Source organism: Tupaia chinensis, unplaced genomic scaffold, assembly GCF_000334495.1.
Source record: "Tupaia chinensis unplaced genomic scaffold, TupChi_1.0 Scaffold147003_1, whole genome shotgun sequence".
Lineage (NCBI taxonomy): Eukaryota > Metazoa > Chordata > Mammalia > Scandentia > Tupaiidae > Tupaia > Tupaia belangeri.
The window spans coordinates 1,856,374-1,877,988 of record NW_006206856.1 but is presented as its reverse complement, the minus strand read 5'-3'; the positions used below and the strand labels follow the sequence as shown (position 1 = coordinate 1,877,988).

At 46.4% G+C, this 21,615-nt stretch overlaps 2 protein-coding genes and 1 long non-coding RNA gene across 3 annotated transcripts in view; 1 reads left to right on the top strand and 2 right to left on the bottom strand.

Moving 5' to 3' along the window:
* Positions 1-7,724: 7,724 nt before the first annotated feature.
* Positions 7,725-8,531, bottom strand: IQCF6 (IQ motif containing F6). Its single transcript, XM_006169352.1, has 2 exons — positions 8,432-8,531; positions 7,725-8,148 (listed from the first exon to the last, which is right to left on the bottom strand). The coding sequence occupies exons 1-2, from the start codon at positions 8,498-8,500 to the stop codon at positions 7,780-7,782; spliced, it is 438 nt and encodes a 145-aa protein (XP_006169414.1). The 5' UTR covers positions 8,501-8,531; the 3' UTR covers positions 7,725-7,779.
* A 177-nt stretch (positions 8,532-8,708) lies between these two features.
* LOC102472730 (IQ domain-containing protein F5) overlaps positions 8,709-21,615 on the top strand; it is a 26,972-nt gene continuing 14,065 nt past the window's right edge. Inside the window, exons 1-2 of the mRNA XM_006169351.2 lie at positions 8,709-8,798; positions 9,299-9,355. The gene's annotated coding sequence lies outside the window, so the exon portion shown is untranslated. The remainder of the gene's footprint in view (positions 8,799-9,298; positions 9,356-21,615) is intronic.
* On the bottom strand, positions 18,195-21,462 carry LOC102472428 (uncharacterized). Its single transcript, XR_337539.1, has 3 exons — positions 21,330-21,462; positions 18,688-18,736; positions 18,195-18,266 (listed from the first exon to the last, which is right to left on the bottom strand). It is a non-coding gene; the product is annotated as an uncharacterized LOC102472428 (long non-coding RNA).

The window sequence follows — 21,615 nt, the reverse complement described above, 5'->3', positions numbered from 1 at the left end:
CCCTATCTTTTCATTTATTTTTATTTCTATTTTTTTAACAATATATTGTAGTTTTCTATGTGGTAGCTTTATAGTTATTGTGTTAAATTTATTATTAGGCATTTGATGCTATTGGAATTTTATTTTTCATTTATTTTCTTTTTCACATGAGTTTTGCCAGAGAAAGACAGAGAGAGAAAAAGAGAGAGAGAAAGCAAGCCACCAGGTATGGGACTCAAACCGTGGTTGGCCATGTGGGAATTCCAACACCTCAACCACCATGCCACCTGCTGGCCCCATTGGAAATGATTTTTAAAGCATTATTTTATTTTCCAAATACCTTGAGTCATCGGAAAAGTCATGACACATTTTTGCATAGAAAAGCATAGAAAAATTACATGACTTTTCTGACAACTGATAAAATTTATTTCGAGGCTGTGATAAATTATACATAAAATTAGCCATTTTAAATATTTTTCCTGACCTCACATAGATTATCTTTTTGCATATGTGCGATAAGAATTTGTTGTTGTTGTTGTAATTTTTGCTATAGGGCCTATGCACTCTCCAAAGAGAGGGTGAAAGTGAGAAAGCACCCCCTATGGGATGGCTGCAAATCCTTCTCCATTGTCCTCTTGGAATTTTGACCTGCACACACTAGCATGATTTTCAAGCTGCTGGGTCTTGTACTCAAACCATGCAGCCAACTATGTGAGATTTAGCACCTTAACCTCCAGCCCACCTGCTGGCCCTTGATGAAAAATATTAACCTCTCTCTTAGAAATTAAAATTTAAAAACTTGCCAGGGGGCACACGCACTCACAAGAGAGAGACAGAGAGGGAGGGAGGGAGAGAAAGCAGCCCGGAATGTGCTTTTGTGACGTGGTTACAATGTGCAATTATGCAAAGTGCAATCGTGACACGGTTGTGTCGCAGTTCCCTTTCCTCCATTTCTCCATCCTGTCAGGATTTGGGGGTGCACGTACACACACCCAATGTGTTTTTCAAGCTGCTAGGGCAGGGATTCAAGTCACAGTTGGCCATCTGTGAGCTGGTTCTTTTCACCACTAGGCTATGAGGCTGGCCTAGTTTCAGGTCTTATGTTTAAGTTTTTAATCCATTTTGAGTTGATTTTTGTATGTGGTGTGAAATGAGGATCTAATTTCATTTTTCTGCCTGTGAGTATCCAGTTTTCCCCACACTTTGGTTAAAGAGCCTATCTCTCCCCATTGCGTATTCTCAACATCTTTGCTGAGGATCAATTGACTGTAAATGCCTGGATTTATTTCTGGGATCTCTATTCTTTTTCCATTAGTCTGTCTGTCTTTATGCCAGTATCGTGCTGTTGTGACTACTCTAGCTTTACATTTTTCTGTTTAATTAACATGTAATTAGACATGTTTCTGGGGGGTAGCATGTGATTTTTCAGTACGAATTCCGCAAGAATACAATGTGTAATGATTAAATCAGAGTGATCAATGTACCTGTTATTTCAACCCTCTGTCACTACTTTGCATTTGAGAAGATTTAACATCGCCTTTTTGTACTTTGTTATTGCTTTTTCATTTTTTATTTATTTATTACATTCTTTTTTTGTTTTTTTTTTTCCTTTTTTCGTTACTCTGAGATATATAGCAAGTTGTTAACTTTATTTTCCTTACTTTTTTTTGTATTTTATAACACCAGAAATTGTCCCTTATCTGTAATTTCATTCCGATTCATCAACATTTCTCTACTCCCCTCAGCCTTCCCAGTCTCAAGAAGTCATTCTTTTTTATTTTAAAGAGTTATTTATTTCATTTTATTTAGTCTTATTATTAATTATTTAGTTTGCTATAGGGCACGTGAACTTAAGAGAGAAAGAAAGTGAAAAAGCATGCTGCCAGGTCCAGGATTTGAACTGTGGTTGGCCATGTGAGAGTCCAGCATCCAAACCATGGTTGGCCATGTCAGAGTCCAACGCCCAACAAATCATTCTTTTTGTTTTGTTTTGTTTTGTTTTTGGAGAGGTTTTTGCTATAGGGTGCATGCGCTCGCCAGAAAGACAGCGAAAGACAGAGACAGAAAGCAAGAAATTTATTTATTTTTTGGTCTTTTTGATAATTGTTATCCTAATTGGGGTAGAAGGGTGCCTCATGGTGGTCTTGATTTGCATTTCCCTAATGAGTGGTGATGTGGAGCATTCTTTTTTCATGTTTACTGGTCTTTGGATGAGTTCTTTTGAGAACTGTTTATTCAGGTCATTTGCCCATTTTTAAATTGGGTTATTGGCTTCTCTGCTGCTGAGCTGTTTGAGTTCCTTGTGTATTCTAGTTATGAATCCCTTTTAGACAAATAGTGTACAAATGTTTTCTCCCATTCTGTGAGTTGTCTCTGCACTCTTTTGATTGTTTCCTTTGCTGTGCAGATGGTTTGGAGTTTGATAAAATCTCAGTTGTCTAGTTTTGCTTTTGTTGCCTGTGCTTTTGAGGTTTTATGTCATCAGGAATTGAAACGGAAAAGAACAATAAAACACCACTACAGACCTATTGGACTGCCTGAAATACAAAACACTAACACCAAATACTAGTAAGTACGTAGGACAAGAACTCTCCCTCATTGCTTATGGAAATATAAAATAGCTCAGTCACTCCAGGAGAGAATTTGGCTGTTTCTTACAGCACTAAACATACCCTTGCCTTGCCTTATTATCCAGCAACAGTCCTCTGTGGCATTCACCAAGTGGATTGGAAACTTATGTTCAAAAAAAAAATCATGCCACCTGCTTTCCCCTGACAGTTGGCTTCTTTACAACAGTAATGAAAGCCAGAATATGATGTAGCGACATCTTCACCTTGCTAAAGAAAAATAACCCTCAACTATGCATTTTATATTATGTGAAAATATCTTTCAAGAATGATGGGAGGGGCCAGCAGTTGGTGTGGTGGTTAAAGAACTGGATTCCCACATGGCCAACTGCAGTTCAAGTCCCAGACATGATGGCTTGAGAATCACACTGGGCAAGTGTGTGTGTGTGTGTGTGTGTGTGTGTGTGCCCAAAATCCTGGGAGGAGAATGGAGAAGGGATTGTGACATGGCCATTCCCCCTTGTGGGGGGGTAATTTCTCGCTTTCCAACTCTCTGTGGTGAGTGCACATACCTTATAGCAAAAAGAAAAGAAAAAAAGAATGATGGAAAATTAATCATATGGTTAGTCATATAAACAGTCAGTGAGTTGACCAACTTCTGGTTCTCACTATAGAATCTTCGATAGCATAAATTTCAGGTAGAAGAAAATAACCCCAGATGGGAGGTCTGAGTATCAAGAAGTGAAGACACAAGAAATGATAACTATTGGAGTAAATGTGAGCAAACATTGACCATATAAAACAACAATAATCAATGTATTTAGGGGATTAAAAAACATAAAATTGAATTAAAATACACAACAATAACGGAAGTCAGGCAAGGAAGAAAATTGAGTTAAAGTACTGTTTTTTTGTTGTTGTTTTTTTTTTTTTTTTTTTTTTTGATGCTTTTTGGAAAAGTGCAGATTTGCCCTGACATTTTTTTTTTTGAGAGGTTTTTTGCTATAGGGCATGTGCACTCTCCAGAAAGACAGAGAGAGACAGAGAGATTGAAAGTGAGAAATCACCCCCAGGGGGGATGGCCACACCGCAATCCCTTCTCCTCCCGGGATCTTGGGCACGCACGCACACGCACTTGGAGTGATTTTAAGCCACCAGGTCCAGGACTCGAACCACAGTTGACTACATGGGAGTCCAGCAACGTAGCCATTACACCAACTGCTGGTCCCAGTACTCTAAGGTTTTCAAACTGTTCAGGATGACATGCAAACTTGTGAAGTGTTCCATATTTTTGCAGGAGTAAAATAATTTTATATACGGTTCTTATTAAAAAGTGCTAAAATGAAAAAAGAAAAAGACTATATAACTTCCTAAATTGGTAGAGGGGAAAAAAATGGAAAGAGAAAAGATAATAAAAAGAGGTGGGAAAAAAATGAGACAAGTGAAAGCACAATATGGTAGAAATAAACCCAATGGATCAGTCATTACAATGTGAATGAACTGAATGTTCAAGTAAGGAAACTAAAAATGTCACCCTGGGTTAAAAATATATCTATGCAGTTGACAAAAGTCACATCTAAAATAAACATACCAGAGGATTAAAAAGACTGTCTTACCATTTATTTAGATCTCTATTTTTTTTAGAATTATTTTATTTCATTTTATTTATTCATTCATTTATTTTCATTTGACCAGAGACACAGAGAGAGAGAGAGAATGAGAGAGGGAAAGTGAGAAAGCAAGTCGTCAGTTTCGGGACTCAAACCGTGGTCAGCCATGTGGGAGTGTCCAGCGCCTTAGCCACCATGCCACCTGCTGGTCCCTTAGATCTCTAATTTTTTTCAGTGGTGTTTTGTGTTTTTTAGTGTACAAAATTTGAACTATTTTTATTTAATTTATTTCCAAATATTTTATGCTGCTTGATGCTATTTTTAATGGGATCATTTTCTTAACTTCAGTTTTGGATTGTTTGGTGCTAATATATGAAAATACAATTGGGTCTGTCCCCATAGGATGGTGGTTAAGCACCATGCATTGGGTACCAGGTCTCATATGGCCGACTGCAGTTCGAATCCTGGCTCTGATGGCTCATAAAATACACCGGGCACATGTGTGCACATACCTAAAATCCTGATGGGAAGGAGAAATGGAGGAAAGGGAATGCTGACCATGCCCCGCTGGGAGGCGCTCTCTCTCTTTCTCTCTCTCTAGCAAAGGCACAGCCTTTTCTTTAAAAAAAAAAAGAAAGGAAAAGAAAAAGAAAACTTTTCGCATATTGATTTTTAAGAGTTTTTTTTCCCTTAGTATGTGTGTGCTCACTGTAGAGAGAGACAGAGACAGTAAGAAGAAATGGGAGAAATCCCCCCCCAGTGGGGACGGCCATGCTGCAATCCCTTCTCCTCCATTCTCCACCTGGGATCTTGGGCACACATGCACACATGCCCTGCATGATTTTCAAGCCACCAGGTCTAGGAGTCGAACCACAGTTGGCCATGTTGGAGTCCAGTGACATAAGCACTTTGCCACCAGCTGGCCCCTTGCATATTGATCTTCTATCTGGAACCCTGGTGAACTTGTGTATTACTTCTCATTTTTTATGCCATAGGGTGCATGTGCATGCCACAATCTTTAATTCTCTGTCCCATCAGGATCCTGCATATCTGTGATGTTTTTCAAGCCACCAGGGCTGGGACTCAAACCCTGGCCAGCCATGTGGGATCCAGCATCCTCTGTGAACCACTTAGCCACTGCTAGTTGAGCCCAGAACATGGGAGCAGAAATAAAACATGACAGAAGCAGAAGGTATGATTGCTGGTGCTCTTCTTTCCATCCATGGCTTCTCCTGCTGGGCCGAGCGCAACCACAGGAGCTCCGATCCACGTGGAGATGGTATCGGAGTGGAGGAGTCTGGGGTGCCACGCAAACACACAGAGGAACGCTGGTGTGGAGAGGTACTTGGACCTAGCAGACTGCGTGTGAGTGAGAAACATTCCAGTTAGCCACCAAGGTTTGGGTATTTGTATTGCCGCAGAATCCAGCCTACATGAACACACCTAATTTCAGTCATGGTGGCATTATACATTCTTGTAGCTGGGGGAGTCATCATTTCCAGCCAGCGAATTCTGAGTAGAGGTGACTAAGCAAGGTGGGTCTTCTAGGAAAGGCCTTTAAAGGACATGAATTCCATTAGCTTCATTAGTTTCTCTTTTTGGCCTTCTTCTTGACTGAAATGTAGACATGATGGCCGGAACCATGGGAGTCATCTTGCGAGCAAGAGGACTAGTGACCCAACCCATGAGTGCAGGGTGGAAAGAGGGAAGAAGAGGGGACTCTGATGACATGGTGCAACACCATGGTCTGGACTTACTACTGCGGGGCTTCTCTTAGGGGAGAGGAAAACAAACTTTAGATTTGTATAAGCCACTGTCTTCCGGGTTTCTGTTCCCCAGAGAAATACGACAGAATACAATTTCTGACTGTCATGGTAGCTATTGAAGTCATTTTTGTTCTTGGAGTATTTGTACTAAAACGACTTTCTCACGTTTTTATTGTGGAAACCTTCAAACATACCCCAAAGGAGAATGCGCAGTCACCATGCAGTTTCGACAATGATCAGCTCACGGTCCGCCATGTTTCTCTGATAGCCGCCACTGTCTCCTTCTGGCTGGCTCTTACTGTGGGTCCTGCTCTCTCATGGGTGCCACATTGCCCTCAGCCCACCCCTAACAGACGAACCGTGCATCCTCAACCCCAGACTAGGCCCACTTTTAATGATACCCACGGTCCCTCCCTGGGCCTCAGGTGACAAGGTCCCCATGGTCTGTGCCTTCTTGTCTCCATCCTAGGCCTGTTTAAGATCGCCCGTCCTTTGGGGACTTCTTGCCTCCCACCCTGGGGGCCCAGGGATCTTGGCTACTTCCCACCCCATTGGGGAGTATACAGAGCTCAGTGGGGACAGTCCCCAGGCCCCATACCCTCCACCTGGGCACCTCCCCCATTTCACTCCTGAGAGTCCAGACAGGCAGTGCCCTCCATAACCTGGGTGTACATGTGTGCACGTGTGGTCAGCCGATGTCGGCCAGCCCACCCGGACCACGGGGCAGGCACGGCAGGGGCCATGGCCATCATATTTCACATTTGCCAACGGGCAGAGAAAGGCAAGGGACACGGCAGGGTGAAGCCCCTGCAGCTGTGTGATCGGAGCCGCGGCCGGTGATGCATCAGGTGAGGGGCTCGGGGGGCACGAGGTGGGCACCCTGGGGTGGGCACCCCAGGGCATGGAGACAGACGTCACCTGGGGTCCTTTCCCAGGGCCAGTGGGAGCTGCAGGGATGAGCCCTCATGTACTGAACTACCTTCTTAGGGGGTCAGCAGGCTTTCCTGATGGGAGGGCCCGGGGCCATAGCTCTTGGGAACGTCACGTCACCTGGGGAAGGAGCAAGAGTGGGGACACCACAGCCCCTAAGAGGACTGGCAGGGCCACGGTCCCAAAGCAGCAAGCACACACTCCCTCCCACTTCCAGTGTCCTAGGGCATACGTTCCCAGGGAGGGTCTGACACAGCCCAGTTCCTAACAACGGTAGCAGGGTCTGTGAGGCCTGCTTCCGAGAGGCCCCTCCTCACCCCTGCGCAGGAGGGAAGAATGGTCCCCTGACCAAGGCCAGCGCTGGCCACTCACCTCCCAGTTGAAGAGGAGCCTTTCCCCTGACTCCCCTTCCTTGCCACTCATTCCCCTTGCCTGGGGCACCGATGGTCACCACCCGCAGGTCCAGACCATCCCCGACTTAAGAGTCTTGACCATTAGAAGGAGGTGAGTGAGACCTTCGGGGGAGCTTCCTGCCTGGGCTGGCCCGAGTGGCCACTGCTCCCACGTGTGCCTTCTCCCTGGGACAAAACGTCCCTCTGCTTCCTTCTGAGCAGAGGCTGCGGTAACACGAAGCCCAGGGCCAACCCCCGCCACGGAGAGAGCTGAGACCTGGCTGGTCTAGGCACCAGAGCTTGACCTGGGCCCTGGATCCTTCCGGATGCAAGACTGGCCAGGTGTGCCATTAGGAGCGGGGACCTGGGGTGGGTGCCCTGGGGACAGCGGTTCTGGGGGACCTTTCTGGGTGGAAGGCAGGAAAAGAAGAGGCTGGGCCCCCTGGGGTGGGTCTCATCTCCGGAGGGCGAGTCTGTGGTCAGTAAGTATCTTTATTGGGAGAGAAGATCCAGTCTCCTTGGGACTGCCAGCGCCCTAGGCCACGAGGATTTCGATGTCGAGCTCCAGCCGGCTGGCTCTGACCTGGTAGCGGCCCCTGATCAGGCCGCGGCTCTGGCTGGCATGCCAGCGCCAGTGAGACTGGATGACGCAGGCCGCCTGGCGCGCCTGGAGGAACCGCCTCCGGGCCTGCCACATTCGAACCTGCGCCTGCACCTTCACCACTGCCCACTCCTGGCAGGTGTAGAGTCTGAGCGCCAGGCGCCGTCTTTGCTCCACCATCTTGGCCTGCATCGACCGCCACCAACACTGGATGACCCAGGCCCTGAGCGCAGCGTGCAGTAACGTGCGGCGCACCATGTTGCCGCGCCACCAAGACTGAATCTTCATGGCGGCCTTCTCTGACTGGTCGTGAGGGAGGAAGAACGTGGAGATGCTCAGGGGGGGCGCCCTCCCGCAATTCCTCTCCCTACCTCTGGTGCTCGGGAGAGCTCCTCCTCCACTCCCCTTCCAGGACGTGGGGCACACACGCGCACACTCCCGGCGGGCGACCTGAGCCCCCGCACCAGGACCCAAACCACGCAGCCAGCCATTGGGATCCAGTGCCCCGACCTCCATGCCACCTGCTGGTTCAGCCCTGCCTGTACGTTCCCAGGACCCCGTCTTTTCCCCACCCACCCCCACTCACCGTTAGACACTGCTCATCTGTTGTGCAGATCCCTCCTGTAAGGGCCTCACTCGCATTTTGTGTATCCATGGCCCAGGTCTTCAGAGCCCACTCACCTACCATGGAGGCCGCCCTGGTCCTTAGCCCCGCCCTCAACTGTTGGCCACGCCCCATCGCTAGACCCCGCCCACCTGCACACACCCTTCAGGTCATCGGGTCCTGTGCGTCCACATTTCAACCACATTCCCCTCTTCCCTCGGTTCGTGCCTCCTCATGGACTGACCAGTCGCTTCATTAGTCCATTCCTACCATTTTGAGAGCTGCCTGTTACCTCTTTCCTTCCGTTTCTTTCTCGTCGGAGATACAGAGAGAAACAGAGAGACAGAAAGTGAGAAATCACCCCCCAGGGGGGGATGACCATGCTGCAATCCCTTCTCCTCCACTCTCTTCTTGGGATTTTGGGCCTGCTCGCACACACGCCCAGTGTGTTTTAAGCCACTGGGTCCGGGACTCGAGCCTTGGTCAACTACGTGGGAGTCCAACAACATAACCATTATGCCATCTAGTGGTCCCTCCAGCTTATTTCTCAGACTCAAAGAATATCTTTTTGTGTGTGTTTCTGTTATAAAGTGTGTGCACTTGCCAGAGAGAAAGAGAGAGAGGTGAGAAAACACTCCCCCTGGGGAGGAGGTGGCCATGCCACAATCCCTTCTCTCTTCTCCCCTCTGGATTTTGGGCACACACACAGGTGCCTGGTGTGTTTTTCAAGTCGCCATGTCCGGGACTCGAACTACTCAGTCAGCCGTGTGGGATCCAACACCTTAACCACCGTGCCGCCTGGCTGACCCCTCCATGGATATTAAGTCTCAGTCTTTCTTCACCCCCCAGTTCCTTTTGTGTGGTTCTCCTGGTGCCAGTGAAGAGAGTCGAGCAGCTTTCCTACAAGTAAGGAGCTTTGCCGTAAGGCCACTCCGGCCACCAGGGATTTCCAGATGCTTACGTGCGGGGCTCTAGGGAGGGGCTGAGCAGCGCGTCACAGGATTCTAGGTTTTGTGTGAACTTTGTGAAAGCAAGAGGTTCTAGCTGCATTCGGGCCGTGTCTGTTTTTTTCTGAGCCTCTGTCTCTTTTTTGATCCTCTGTCCTTGTCCGTCTGCAGGTGTGGAGTGGCAGCCTCTTTCGGGATGTGACCAAGGGGAGGATGAGTTGGGATATTGTTAGTCTGAGTCTAGCAGAATAGATCTGTGTGGTTTACGACCACTTTAATATATATACATACATATATATATAATTTCTTATTTCCATTTATTTGTGTATATTCATGGTGTACATGCTTTTTCAAGCATGCATGCAATGCGTGATAATCAAGGATATTGCCACATACATCATTTTCTTTTTTAAAGAATTATTTGATTATTATTATCTTTTTCAACTTTTTTCTATAGGACATCTGAGCTCAGCAGAGACAGACAGAGAGAGAGAGGAAGTGAGGAAGCATGCCGCCAGATCTGAGACTCGGCCGTCGGCCGTGTGGGAGGGCCGTCGGCCGTGTGAGAGTCCAGCACCGTTACCACCACGCCACCTGCCGGCCCCTAGAAATTTTTTTAATAGGTGTTGAGATGCCAGCAGGTGGTGTAGTGGTTAAGGCACTGGACTCCCATGTGACTGACTGCAGATCAAGTTCCGGAGCCCGGCAAGTTGAAAATCACAGTACGTGCGTGCCCAAAATCCCAAGAGACGAATAGAGGAGAAGGGATTGCAGCATGGCCATCCACCCAGGAGGTGATTTCTCACTTTCTCGCTCTGTCTCTCCAGCAAGTGCATGTACCCTAGAGTAAAAACCACTCTCTCTTTAAAAAAAATAAATAAATAAAACCAAAACGAGTGTTGAGCGATGAGAGATAAGGCGTCCAACTTTATTTTGTAGATAGACCCCCTGTCATTAAAGAAGCCGTGGTTTTCCCCACAGACTAAACCATCACCTTTATCGCTTATTAAATTTCTGTACTGGCATTTTTTTTCTCTGGTTTCTCCACTGTGTTCCGATAATTTGCATCTCTATTCCTACTGCCTGGGGTACAGTCACTTTATAGTGGTAGGCTTTGGCTCATTTTAGGCTACTGGGCACCTGAGCCCGTCCCCATGTTTGGGGCTCCTTCCCTATCTTGACGGGAGACAGCCAGTCACTAATTACAAGGCTGAAAATGCTGTTTCCTTGCTCTCCAGCCCCCCCTGGTGGTTGGGACAGATGTGTGACTGGGTTGGCCAATCAAAGGTTCCCCCAACTGGGGGAATCAGGACAGCATTCTCTGTGCTGGTGGGGACCCCCCAGGGGCTGGCTCTGGGGTGTAGCTTCCCTTAGAGCTGCCTGTTCTCTGAGCCCCAGGAACTGGGAATATGGGCTTTAGAAAGCTGGACTCTCTCTTGGGACTGGCAAGTGGCGTGGTGGTTGGGGGGCGCTGGACTCCCATATGCACGACTGCAGTTCAAGTACCGAACCTAGCAGCTTGCTTTCTCACTTTCCCTCTTCTCTCTCTGTCTCTATCTGGCCAAACAGAAAATGATCATGATAAATAAAGTTAAATAAAATAATTTGTGTTCAAAAAAGAAGAAAGCAGGCAAGCTGGCACTCTCCCCCAGAGCCCTGGGAAGGGTCTAGGCTATGCTGGTGAGTCCCTGGGCTTTCTGAACCACTTCAATGCTGTTTCAGTATATTTATTTTCTGCTTTGCTACGTATGACTCAGTTCGTGTGGGGTAGTTAAGAATGACTAATATACAAGCATTTGTGCAATACATCCTACTAATTCAAGGGCTGTCTGAACTCGCCGCTGGATTGGGTCTGCTCATATTTACGCTTGCATTCATCAATCAGATTGGCAGGTAGTTTTCTCTTCTTGCACTATCCTAATCGGATTTTAGTATCAAGTGGAAGCTAGCTTTTGGTGAATATTTCTGTAGAAAAAATTCCCACCATAGAGGTGCTGGGTCAAAGAGCTGTGCGCGTTCCGTGTTTTTTTGTTTTTAAAGTTTTTTTTTTTTTTTTTTGGAGAGATTTTAGCTATAGGGCGCACGCACTCACCAGACAGACAGAGAGGAACAGAGAGACAGAAAGCGAGAAATCACCCCGCAGGGAGGATGGTCACGCCGCAATCCCTTCTCTTCCATGCTCCTCTCAGGATCTTGGGCACGCACGCACACGCGCCCGACGTGAGTTTAAGCCACCGGGTCCAGGACGCGAACCGCGGTCGACTACGTGGGAGTCCAGCGACATAGCCATTACACTAACTGCTGGTTCCCGCTTTTTAAAAAGTTTTTGCTATAGGGCAAATGTGCTCACCAGAGAGAGAGAGAGACAAAAGTGAGAATTCAGCCCCCATGGGGGATGGTCACTCACAATCTCTTCTCCATTCTTCTCTCAGGATTTGGGGCACACACACACACATGCCCGCTGTGTTTTTCAAGCTCCTGGGTCCAGGACCTGAACTGCACACTTGGTCACGTGGGATCCAGCACCTTAACCTCCACACCACCTGCTGGCCTTGCATTTTCAGTGTTGATGGATATTGTCGACGGCTAATGGGATTTTTGCCAATTCACAATAACATATTACCTGCCTGTTTCTCTCCCTCCTTGCCCACATAGAGAATTTGTCACCAGTCTGTCCTTTAATTTTTTATGGGTTTGCAGCATCTTGCATATGTTCAGAATGTTTTTCCCCACCTGTTCCTTTCTCTATGAACTTTCTGTTCATATTCTTTGGGTAAGTGGTTGGTTTTCTTCTTCTTTCTTTCTTTTTAATTGGGGGAAAGTCCTGGTTTAACCTTTTAACCCACAGTGACCCGATGATCTAGAGGTGTACGCAGTTCCCTTTGATAATGGTTGCAATGGCTGCAGAAACTGGAAAAGACCCTTATAAAAGCTGGCAAGGAAGACGGTATTGTTGGCTTTGCCTCCAACGTCGATATATTCACTTTCCAGTTGCAGCTACCAACTAAGAGGTTTTTAAATGATTATTTATTGAAGTTGGATTAGAAAATTCTGTATTCCTTCATGATGACCAGCTGCCCTATAAACCAATCAGAGCATATCACGTTTTTATATTTTTAGCAAACCGATTCCAAACCTATGTACAACTTTCCTGGGGAGAGAAGTGAGTGATCAGTAGTCCAGGAAATTACTTTTCCAAAGTTCTAAGTGTTTGGTCTCTGAGTTTTTATGACTGATCCACATTCCTCTTGGTAATTCAATGGCATTTTAAAAAGGAAACATTTTTAAGCCCGTTTTCCAAAACTATTTCCTACGGTGGCTTAGTTTGCTGGTGAGGCGCTCCCTCTAGTGGCGAGAAGAATATCAGCACCAGAGTATCTTGGTTGCTTGCACCTGCCAGTTAGTAATATTCCATTTGGGGTTTTCTTTTCTTTTCTGAAAGATTTTTGCTATAGGGCAAGTGCGCTCACCAGAGAGACAGAAAGTTAGAAATCACTTCCCGGGGTGGGGAGGATAGCTAGGCCACAATCCCTTCTCCTCCCTTCTCCTCTGGGTATCTTGGGCATGTGTGCACATGTGCCTGGTGTGAGTTTTAAGTTGCCAGGTCTGGGACTCGGACCGTGGGCGACTATGTGGGAGCCCAGCGGCATAACCATCACACCATCTGCTGGTCCCCAGTCTGGGGTTTTCTATGGGAATCTCTTCATCAACCTGCCCAGGCGGTAAGGGTTGGCATTGTGAGGACTAGACACTGACCCAGAAGCCTTTTCTTTTCTTTTCTTTCTTTTTTTTGGGGGGTGGGGGAGGTTTTCGCTATAGGGCATGTACGCTAGCCAGGCAGAGAGAGACATAGAGACAGAAAGCGAGAAATCACCCCCCAGGGGGGATGGTCACGCCGCAATCCCTTCTCCTCCATTCTCCTCTCGGGATCTTAGGCACGCACGCACACGCGGCCGGCGTGAGTTTTAAGCCACCGGGTTCGGGACGCAAACCGCGGTCGACTATGTGGGAGTCCAGCGACATAGCCATTACGCTAACTGCTGGTTCCCAACCCAGAAGCCTTTTCTCAGTGCACAGCTTAGCACATGGCACCTCCCCAGTTCTTGGAAGGCTCCTGTGTTGGTCTCAGGAGAATGCTACCTTGTGTCTGTCTTATTCTGTGCTCTTTTTTTTTTTTTTTTTTAAGAATTATTTTATTTGGGCTGGCAGGTGGTGTGCTGGTTAAAGGAGCTGGATTCCCAAATATCCAACCACAGTTCGAGTCCTGGACCTGGCAGCTTGCTTTCTTGTTTTCCTTTTCTCTGTCTCTGTCTGGTCAAATTTAAATAATAACAAATGAAATCAATAAACTAAATACTTTTAAAAAGAGAAGTATTTAATTAATTTATTTAAATTTCTCCAGAGAGAAGGAAAGTGAGAAAGCAAGTCGCCAGATCTGGGACTCAAACCATGGTCAGCCAACCATGTGGGAGTCCAATGCTTAAACCATCACGCCACCTGTAGGTCCCTTTATTCTGTGCTTTACCAAACACCTTCAACAAGACCTGGCACATCATAGGGGTTCAAAATATTTTGAATGGATGAACAAACATTTGAACAAAAGTTCTGAGCTTAGTATTACTTGGAAGCCCTGACTTGGCTCTTGGGCCATGGGCAGGCACTTGTCTGTGACCTGTGTAGGGGGCGGGTGCAGGGGGAAAGGGTGGAATTTATTTAACTGGCTTAGATACAATGTATTCACTCAATTCTTATTTATTGAGTACCTATTATGTACCAGACTCTGTTGCAGGAGCTGGAGTCCTAGCAGTGAATAAAGCAGGCAAGATTTCAATGGTAAAACTTGTTATGGAGATGGGGTGAGCTGGTGGTATGGTGGCTAAGGTGCTGGACTCTCACGTGGATGACCACGGTTCAAGTCCCAGACCTGGCAACTTGGAAAGCATGCCAGGTACGTGTGCATACATACCCAAAATTCCAGAAGGAGAATAGAGGAGAAGGAATTGCAGTGTCATCATTCCCCCTGGGGAGTGAGTTCTCACTTCCCCTCTGACTGGCTCTCTCTGGCATGCACGGGCACCCTATGGTAAAAACCTAAAAAAGAAAAAGACAAGAAAACTTGTTATGGAGAAAAATTGAACAGGGAAGGGAGGTAATACGTGTGGAATGGAAGGACAGTCTCGGTTTTTGCAGTTACTGCTTTAACTTCCCAGAGGGTGTGTGTGCTCACCGGAGAGAGACTGATACCGAGAGAGGGAAAAATAGGAAGCATCTCTGTGGGGGACGGTCACCTGCAACCCCTCCTCCTCCGTCCCTTCCTCCTTTCAGAATTTGGGGCATGCATGTACAAGTGCCCTGCATGATTTTTAAGCCACTGGGTCTGGGACTCGAACTGTGTAGTCAGCCATGTGGGATCCAGCCACCTTAACTGCAATGCCACAGCTGGCCCTGAGGTCTCTGTTTATCCAGGTGGTCAGAGGAAGCTCCAGGAGGTGCAGGAAGGCAGGAGGAAGTTGAGCAGCCATCTGGGGGCCAAGCCAGGGTCCAGGTACTAAAGCAGAAACGAGCCCAATGTGTCTGGACCCGGGGCTACTAGGAAATGTTAAATTACACATATAGCTCACAGATTATATTTGCAAAATGTGTTGTATTTCTTTCTTTAAAAAATCATTTCATTTAATTTAATTTTATTATTATTATTAATTTTAATATGCGATAGGGCACATGCATTCACCAGAGAGAGACAGAGAGAGAGAAGCTGAGAAAGGAGGCCACCTGATCCGGGACTCAAACTGCAGTCAGCCAGGTGGGAATCCAGTGCCTCAGCCACCATGCCACCTGCTGGCCCCCATGCATTGTATTTCTATTGCACAGTGCTGGTCTAAGGTAATCACTAAATGATAGAAAGAAAAAAAAGGAAAGAATTTAACTTCCAAGTTAGTGAGGTTAAGGGGTGCAGGGGAAATGAAATAATAAAAAGCAATCAAGCCAAAAGAGGAAATAAAGGACAGAGAGGGGGAAAGAATTAAAACAGAACAGGTGAAACAAAAGGAAAACCAATAGCAAGATAATAGGCGAAAGCATAAATATACCAGTAGTTGGATCAGACATGAGTGGGCAGGACTGTCCCGTAGTACGGTGATTAGGTGCTGTGCGTTGGGAGCCAGATCCCCCATGGCCGACTGCTGTGAGTCCCAGCCCTGGTGGCTTGAGAAATACATGAGACGTATGCGTGTCCCCAAATCTTGACGACGTGAGAAATGGAGGAGAAAGTATTCCAGCATGACCACATCCCATCACGGGGTGCGCTCTCTCCCTCCCAGCCCCACCTTCTGTAAGTGTCTGTGCTCCCGCCTCCCACACACATGCATGCACACACAGTCAGAATGGATTTAAAACAACAGCACGCTACATATAAGAGACACTTCCAAAATACAAAGATTTCCAACGATTGAAAGTAAAAAGGTGGGGCCAGCAGGTGGCATGCTGGTTAAAGAGCTGGATTCTCACATAGCCAACTGCGGTTCGAGTCCTGGGCCTGGTGACTTGCTTTCTCACTTTCCCTCTCTCTTTCTCTACTGAGCACATGTGCCCTATAGCAAACTTAAACATAATAATAGTAAATAAATATTTTTTATGAAAAATAAAATACAAAGACTGAGGAGCTGACCCCATAGCATGGTGGTGAGGGAGCCGGATCCCACATGGCCAACCGTAGTTGGAATCCTGGCCCTGGAGGATTGAAAACACACACTGGGAGCACTTGTGTATGTACTCAGAGTCAGACAAGATGGGGGGATTGCAGTGCAACTGCTCCCCACAAGGACGCGCTCTCTGTCTCTGTCTCTGTCTCTCCCTGGTGAGTGCATTAAAAAGAAAATAAAAGTAAAAAGATTAAAAATTACAATATATGCAAATACTTATCAAAAGGAAGTCAAAGCACATCAGACGAAGCATATTTTTGTTGTTGTTTTTAAATTTTTGCTATAAGGGCACATATGTGTGCCAGAGGGAAAAGGAGAACTCACCTCCCAGGGGGATGAATACATCGCAGTTCATTCTCCTCCATTCTCCTCTCGAGATTTGGGGCGTGCATGTACACACATCTGGTGTGTTTTCTGAGCTGCTGGGTCTGGGACCCGAACTTTGGATTTGTCCATGTGGGAACCAATGCCTTAACCTCCACATCACCTGCTGGCCCCATAAAAAAGATCATATTTTAGGGGGACTGGCAGGTGGTGTGGTGGTTAAGGGTGCGGGGCTCTCATATAGCCGACTGCGGTTTGAGTCCCAGACACAGTGACTCCTTTCTCAACTCTCTCTCTCTCTCTCTTGCTCTCTCTCTCTCTCACTCTGATCCCTCTCTGGTCAAATTAAAATAAATAAAGTTAAGGGCTGGCAGGTGGTATGGTGGTTAAAGGTGCTGGATTCCCACATGGCTGACTGCAGTTTGAGTCCCAGACCTGGCAGCTTGCTTTCTCACTTTCCCCCTCTCTCTCTCTGTCTATCTCTGTCTGGTCAAATTTAAAAAATAATAACAAATATAATTAATTAATTAATTAAAAGTAATAAATAAATAAAGTTAAATAATAAAAATAATTATTAAAAATTATATTTTAAGGTCAAAAGCATCTAGAAATAAAGATGCTCACTTTAAGGGCCAGAAGGTGGCATGGTGGATAAGGCACTGGACCCCCACGTGGCCAACAGTGGTTCAAGTCCTAGACTCAGTGGCTTGAGTGGCTTTGTTTCTCACTTTTATTTTCTCTCTCTGTCTCTCTTTTGTCAAATAAAATAATAATAATAAATAAAATAATTCTTTTCTGTGAGAGATTTTTGCTATAGGGCACGTGCACTTGCCAGGGATATGGAAAAAAGTGGAGAGACAGAAAGCGAGAAATAACCCCATGGGGGGGTGGCCACACTGCAATTCTTTCTCCTCCGTTCCCCTCCTGGGATCTTGGGCACACAAGCACACATGCTCAACATGAGTTTCAAGCCACCATGTCCAGGACTTGAACTGCAGTTAACTGTATGGAAGTCCAGAGATGTAACCACTACATATCTGGCAGCCCCGTAAATAAAATAATTCTTTAAAAAAAGATGCTCGCTTCATAAATGATAAACATTTGCTCACAGCACAACATAGCAATTCTACATTCATATGCATCTAAGAACCTAGATTCAAAAATATATAGATCAAGAATTGACAGAACCACAGGAGAAATATCCACATAATGGGGTGAGACTTCCCAACATGTTTCTCAACTTCTGAGAGAAGAAACAAGTAAGAAAGGATATGGAGTATTTAAACAACACAGTTAACAACACTGGCTTGTTTTGCATGTGTAGAACACTGCATTCTACGACTAAGAAATCCACATGATTTTCAAAATCGACCATAGGCCGAGCCATCGAGCAGGTCTCTGCAAACTTCAGAGAATGTAAAAGATACAGATTACATTCTATGACCCCAGCTGAATTAAGCCAGACATCCATCATTGCAAAGACAGCTGGAAAATGCCCAACTGCTTGGAAATGAAGCAAATACGCCTATCGAACTTGAAAGTAAAGAAGAAATTAAAATAGTCATTGGAAGACATTGGGAGCTGAACGATCACAAAACACAGCATATCAAAAATCATGGGATGTGGTTAAAATGTGCTTAAAGAGATTTATTATTTTAAATATAGGCATTAGGAAAGGTAGAAAACCCAACTTAGCAAATTACAAAAACAATTTAAACCTAGTCAAGGTAGGAGAAAATAATAGAGATAAAAACAGGAGAAGAGGCCAGCAGGTGGCATGGTGTCTGAGGTGGCTGGATCCCACGTGGCCTGGGGACTGAGAATCACGGTGCGTATGTATGTGGCCTGCGAGAATGGAGGAGAAGGGACTGCAGCGTGGTCATCCCCCCGCCCTGGGTAAGGAGTGATTTCTCTCTCTCTGGCAAGTGCCCATCCTCTATAGCAAGAACTAAATAAATAAACAGGGATAATGAAAAAGGAAAACATGATCAAGGTAAAAAAGTAATAATATCAGGGCCAGCAGGTGACGTGGTGGTTAAGGGCTCTGGATTCCCACGTGGCCAACCACGGTTCAAGTCCTGGGCCTGGCGGCTTGCTTTCTCATTTTCTCTCTCTCACTTTGTACCTCTCTGATTAAACTAAACTAAATAAATAAACAAATAAAGTTAAATAAATAATTCTTAAAAAAAAGTAATAATATCAAGGCCCCAGACTCATAAGAAATCTGAAGGGTCTTGGTGTCATGGCCCGGGTTACTCATACTCACATGGCATCCCTCCTCCGGGTCAATACACGCTTTCTCCTAGAAACTGCCCCTGTGAGGAGAACAGAGCAGGTTCGTTCTTTTTTAAAGAATTATTTTATTTAACTTATTTTATTTATTTACTTACTTTAATTAGACCAGAGAGGTACACAGTGAGAAAGAAAGGGAAAGTGAGAAAGCAAGCTGCCAGGTCCAGGACTCGAACTGTGCTCGGCCATGTGGCAGTCCAGTGCCCTTAACCACCATGCCACCTGCCTGCCCCAAGGCAGGGGTCTTCCCATCTTCAACTGGGAAGGCACATCCTCATGGTTATCATCTGCTGGAGGCTGGACACAAACCGAGGACCTGTAGATTTGTGTGGGCACCTTCCCACTCTGTGACTCTCCAAGGAAGGGCTGATTGTTGAGACCCTGGCAGATATGAGGGCTGAGGTGTGCGTAGTTACTTTCCTAAGCTGTTGTACTTGATCTTTTAAGGAGATTTTTGCTATAGGGTGCATGCCCTCTCCAGTGAGAGAGAGACAGAGAGAGAGAAAGGGAGGAATCACACACACACACACCCCCAAGGGAATGATCATGACACAATCCCTTCTCTTCCATTCTCCTTAGGATTTGGGGCACACATGCACATGCACCGACACAAATTTCAAGCCACTGGGTACGGGACTCGAACCATGGTTGGCCATATGAGAGTCCAGCATCTTAGCCCCTATGCCACCTGCTGGCCCCAGTGCTGCCTTTTTTTTAAAGAATTATTTTATTTCACTTTATTTATTTATTTATTTTAATATGACCAGAGAGGAACAGAGAGAGAGAGAGAAAGAGAGAGGGAAAGTGAGAAAGCAAGCCACCAGGTCTGGGACTCGTACCACCATCAGCCATGTGGGAGTCCAGCGCCCTCAACCACTACGCCACATGCCGGCCCCCAGCTCTGCTTTCTAAAGGCTACAGAAAGCAAAGCAGCTGTAAAGATTCTCCTGGGTGGGGTTCACTCAAGTGCCAGGCACCGCCGTATCCGACACCCAGCGCTGATGAGCACATGCTGGTAAAGCCGAGGTGGAGAGGCCGCTGGGATAGAAACGGCTGGCAACATAGAAGGGGGGGTGGTAGTCAGGCTGCAGTCCCCTTGCGTGCGGTGATCAGTCCACACCTCTGCCAAGTGCTGGGGGGCATGATCCAGGCACCAGCCAGGCCCATGCCCTTTTCTGGGAATATAAAACCACTTCCGCCTGGCTGGGTTCCACATCGAAATCCTGGTGTTAAGAGACCATCTGAAGAAGGCTGATTCCTTATCCCAATAAAGCTCTGACCTGCTCTGTGCATGTGTGTGCGTGTATGTGTGTGCGTGTATGTGTGTGCGTGTGTGTGTCTTTTAGTTTTTTTGCTATAGAGCATATGCACTTGCCGGAAAGAGACAGAGAAAGAGAGAAGGAAAGTGAGAAGTCACCCCCTAGGAAGGATGGCCACACCACCATCCCGTCTTCTCTGCTCCCCTCTCAGGATTTTGTGCACACACTCACATGTGCCTGGTGCATTTTTCAAGCCGCCAGATCTGGGACTTGAACCACATAGCCATGTGGGAACCACCACCACACCTGCTGGCTCCCAGATCTGGCCTGTGTTTTGTGTCTCACAAACTCCTTAAGTCTTTACACTCTAAGGACTTCGGATCCAGGTCTCTATAAGTTAGAAAGTTAGGCCCAAGAGCGACATGATTCACGGCAGAGCCAAAGTCCAAGCGCCTGGCCTCAGTGCCGTGCTCAGGTAGCGTCATTCGAGAGTGGACATTCTTTCACATTATCAGGTACACCTTTATACAAGGCTGGGCATTGCCTTGGTAGGGAGGGATGCCCCCACTCATGTGCGTGCGTCTCCTTGGACATATCCCCATGTTTGGCTCCCCTGAGGCATCAGTGGGTATCTATGAGCATGCGAGGCTGGACATGCCCACCCTGGAGTGGATCTCTCCCTCCAGTCAAGACTGAACATCCCATCTATGGCTGGATGGAAATGAAAAGTAATAATATAGTAATAAAAAAAATTAGGGGGGCCATTATCCTAACTAAGAAACCCAGACATGCCACGTGGTATTTAGGTTCAATCCAACACCTTTATCTTCAAATAGATGCTCCCTGCTCCTGTCTCACACCTTTCCAACGGCAGTGAATAAGAGACGCCGTCGTTCTACATTCTTGCCAGCACTTAGTGCTGTCGGTGTTATTTTAGCCATTCTCTGGGATGCCTAGAGGGATCTCACTGTGGTTCTCATTTTTTTCTTTCTCTCATGAGCAATGGGGTGAGGTATCTTTTCATGTACTTAGTATCTGTTGTGGAGCACCTGCTTAAGAATTGTTACAGGGGCTGGCAGGTGGCATGGTGGTTAAAGGTGACAGATTCCCACATGGCCAACCGTAGTTCGAGTGCAAGACCTGGCGGCTTTCTTCCTTTCTCTCTCTCTGTCCCTCTCTGGTCGAATTGAAATAAACAAATGAATAAATACAGTTAAATAAAATAATTCTTCAAAAAAAAAAAAAAGAATTTTGCTGTAAACAAATTCTGCCTCATTGCTGTTCGGTTCCATTGTTGGAACTAAAATATGTACCATTGAGCTTCCTGTTGATGAGGGTTGAATGCGTCTCAACTTACATCTTTATTAACCAGCCTGAAGCGACTTTTAACACCTTCCTGCCAGTGAGTCAGTGTTTCCCGGGCCCTGCCGTTTTAGTCAAATTCTGGCATCCTCTGCAGGGAAGAATAAATAAGACTTCTGCACTTTCACTTAAAAGGGCTCAAGTGTTGGAAGCTATCCCGGGGCCTGAGTCACAGGAGCCCTTATGACATCATTGCTCTCTCCCCTCCTCCACTCTTCCCACCAACGTGTGGCCAGAGGCGTGCAGACCTAAGCATGATGGAACCACCTAGCCTCTAAACA

Excerpts from the sequence above, each read along its gene's own strand:
- IQCF6 (XM_006169352.1), bottom strand. The coding sequence starts at position 8,500 with ATGGATACACAAAATGCGAGTGAGGCCCTTACAGGAGGGATCTGCACA. Across the intron at positions 8,149-8,431 it reads CAGATGAGCAGTGTCTAACG|TCAGAGAAGGCCGCCATGAA; the intron begins GTGAGTGGGGGT and ends CCTCACGACCAG.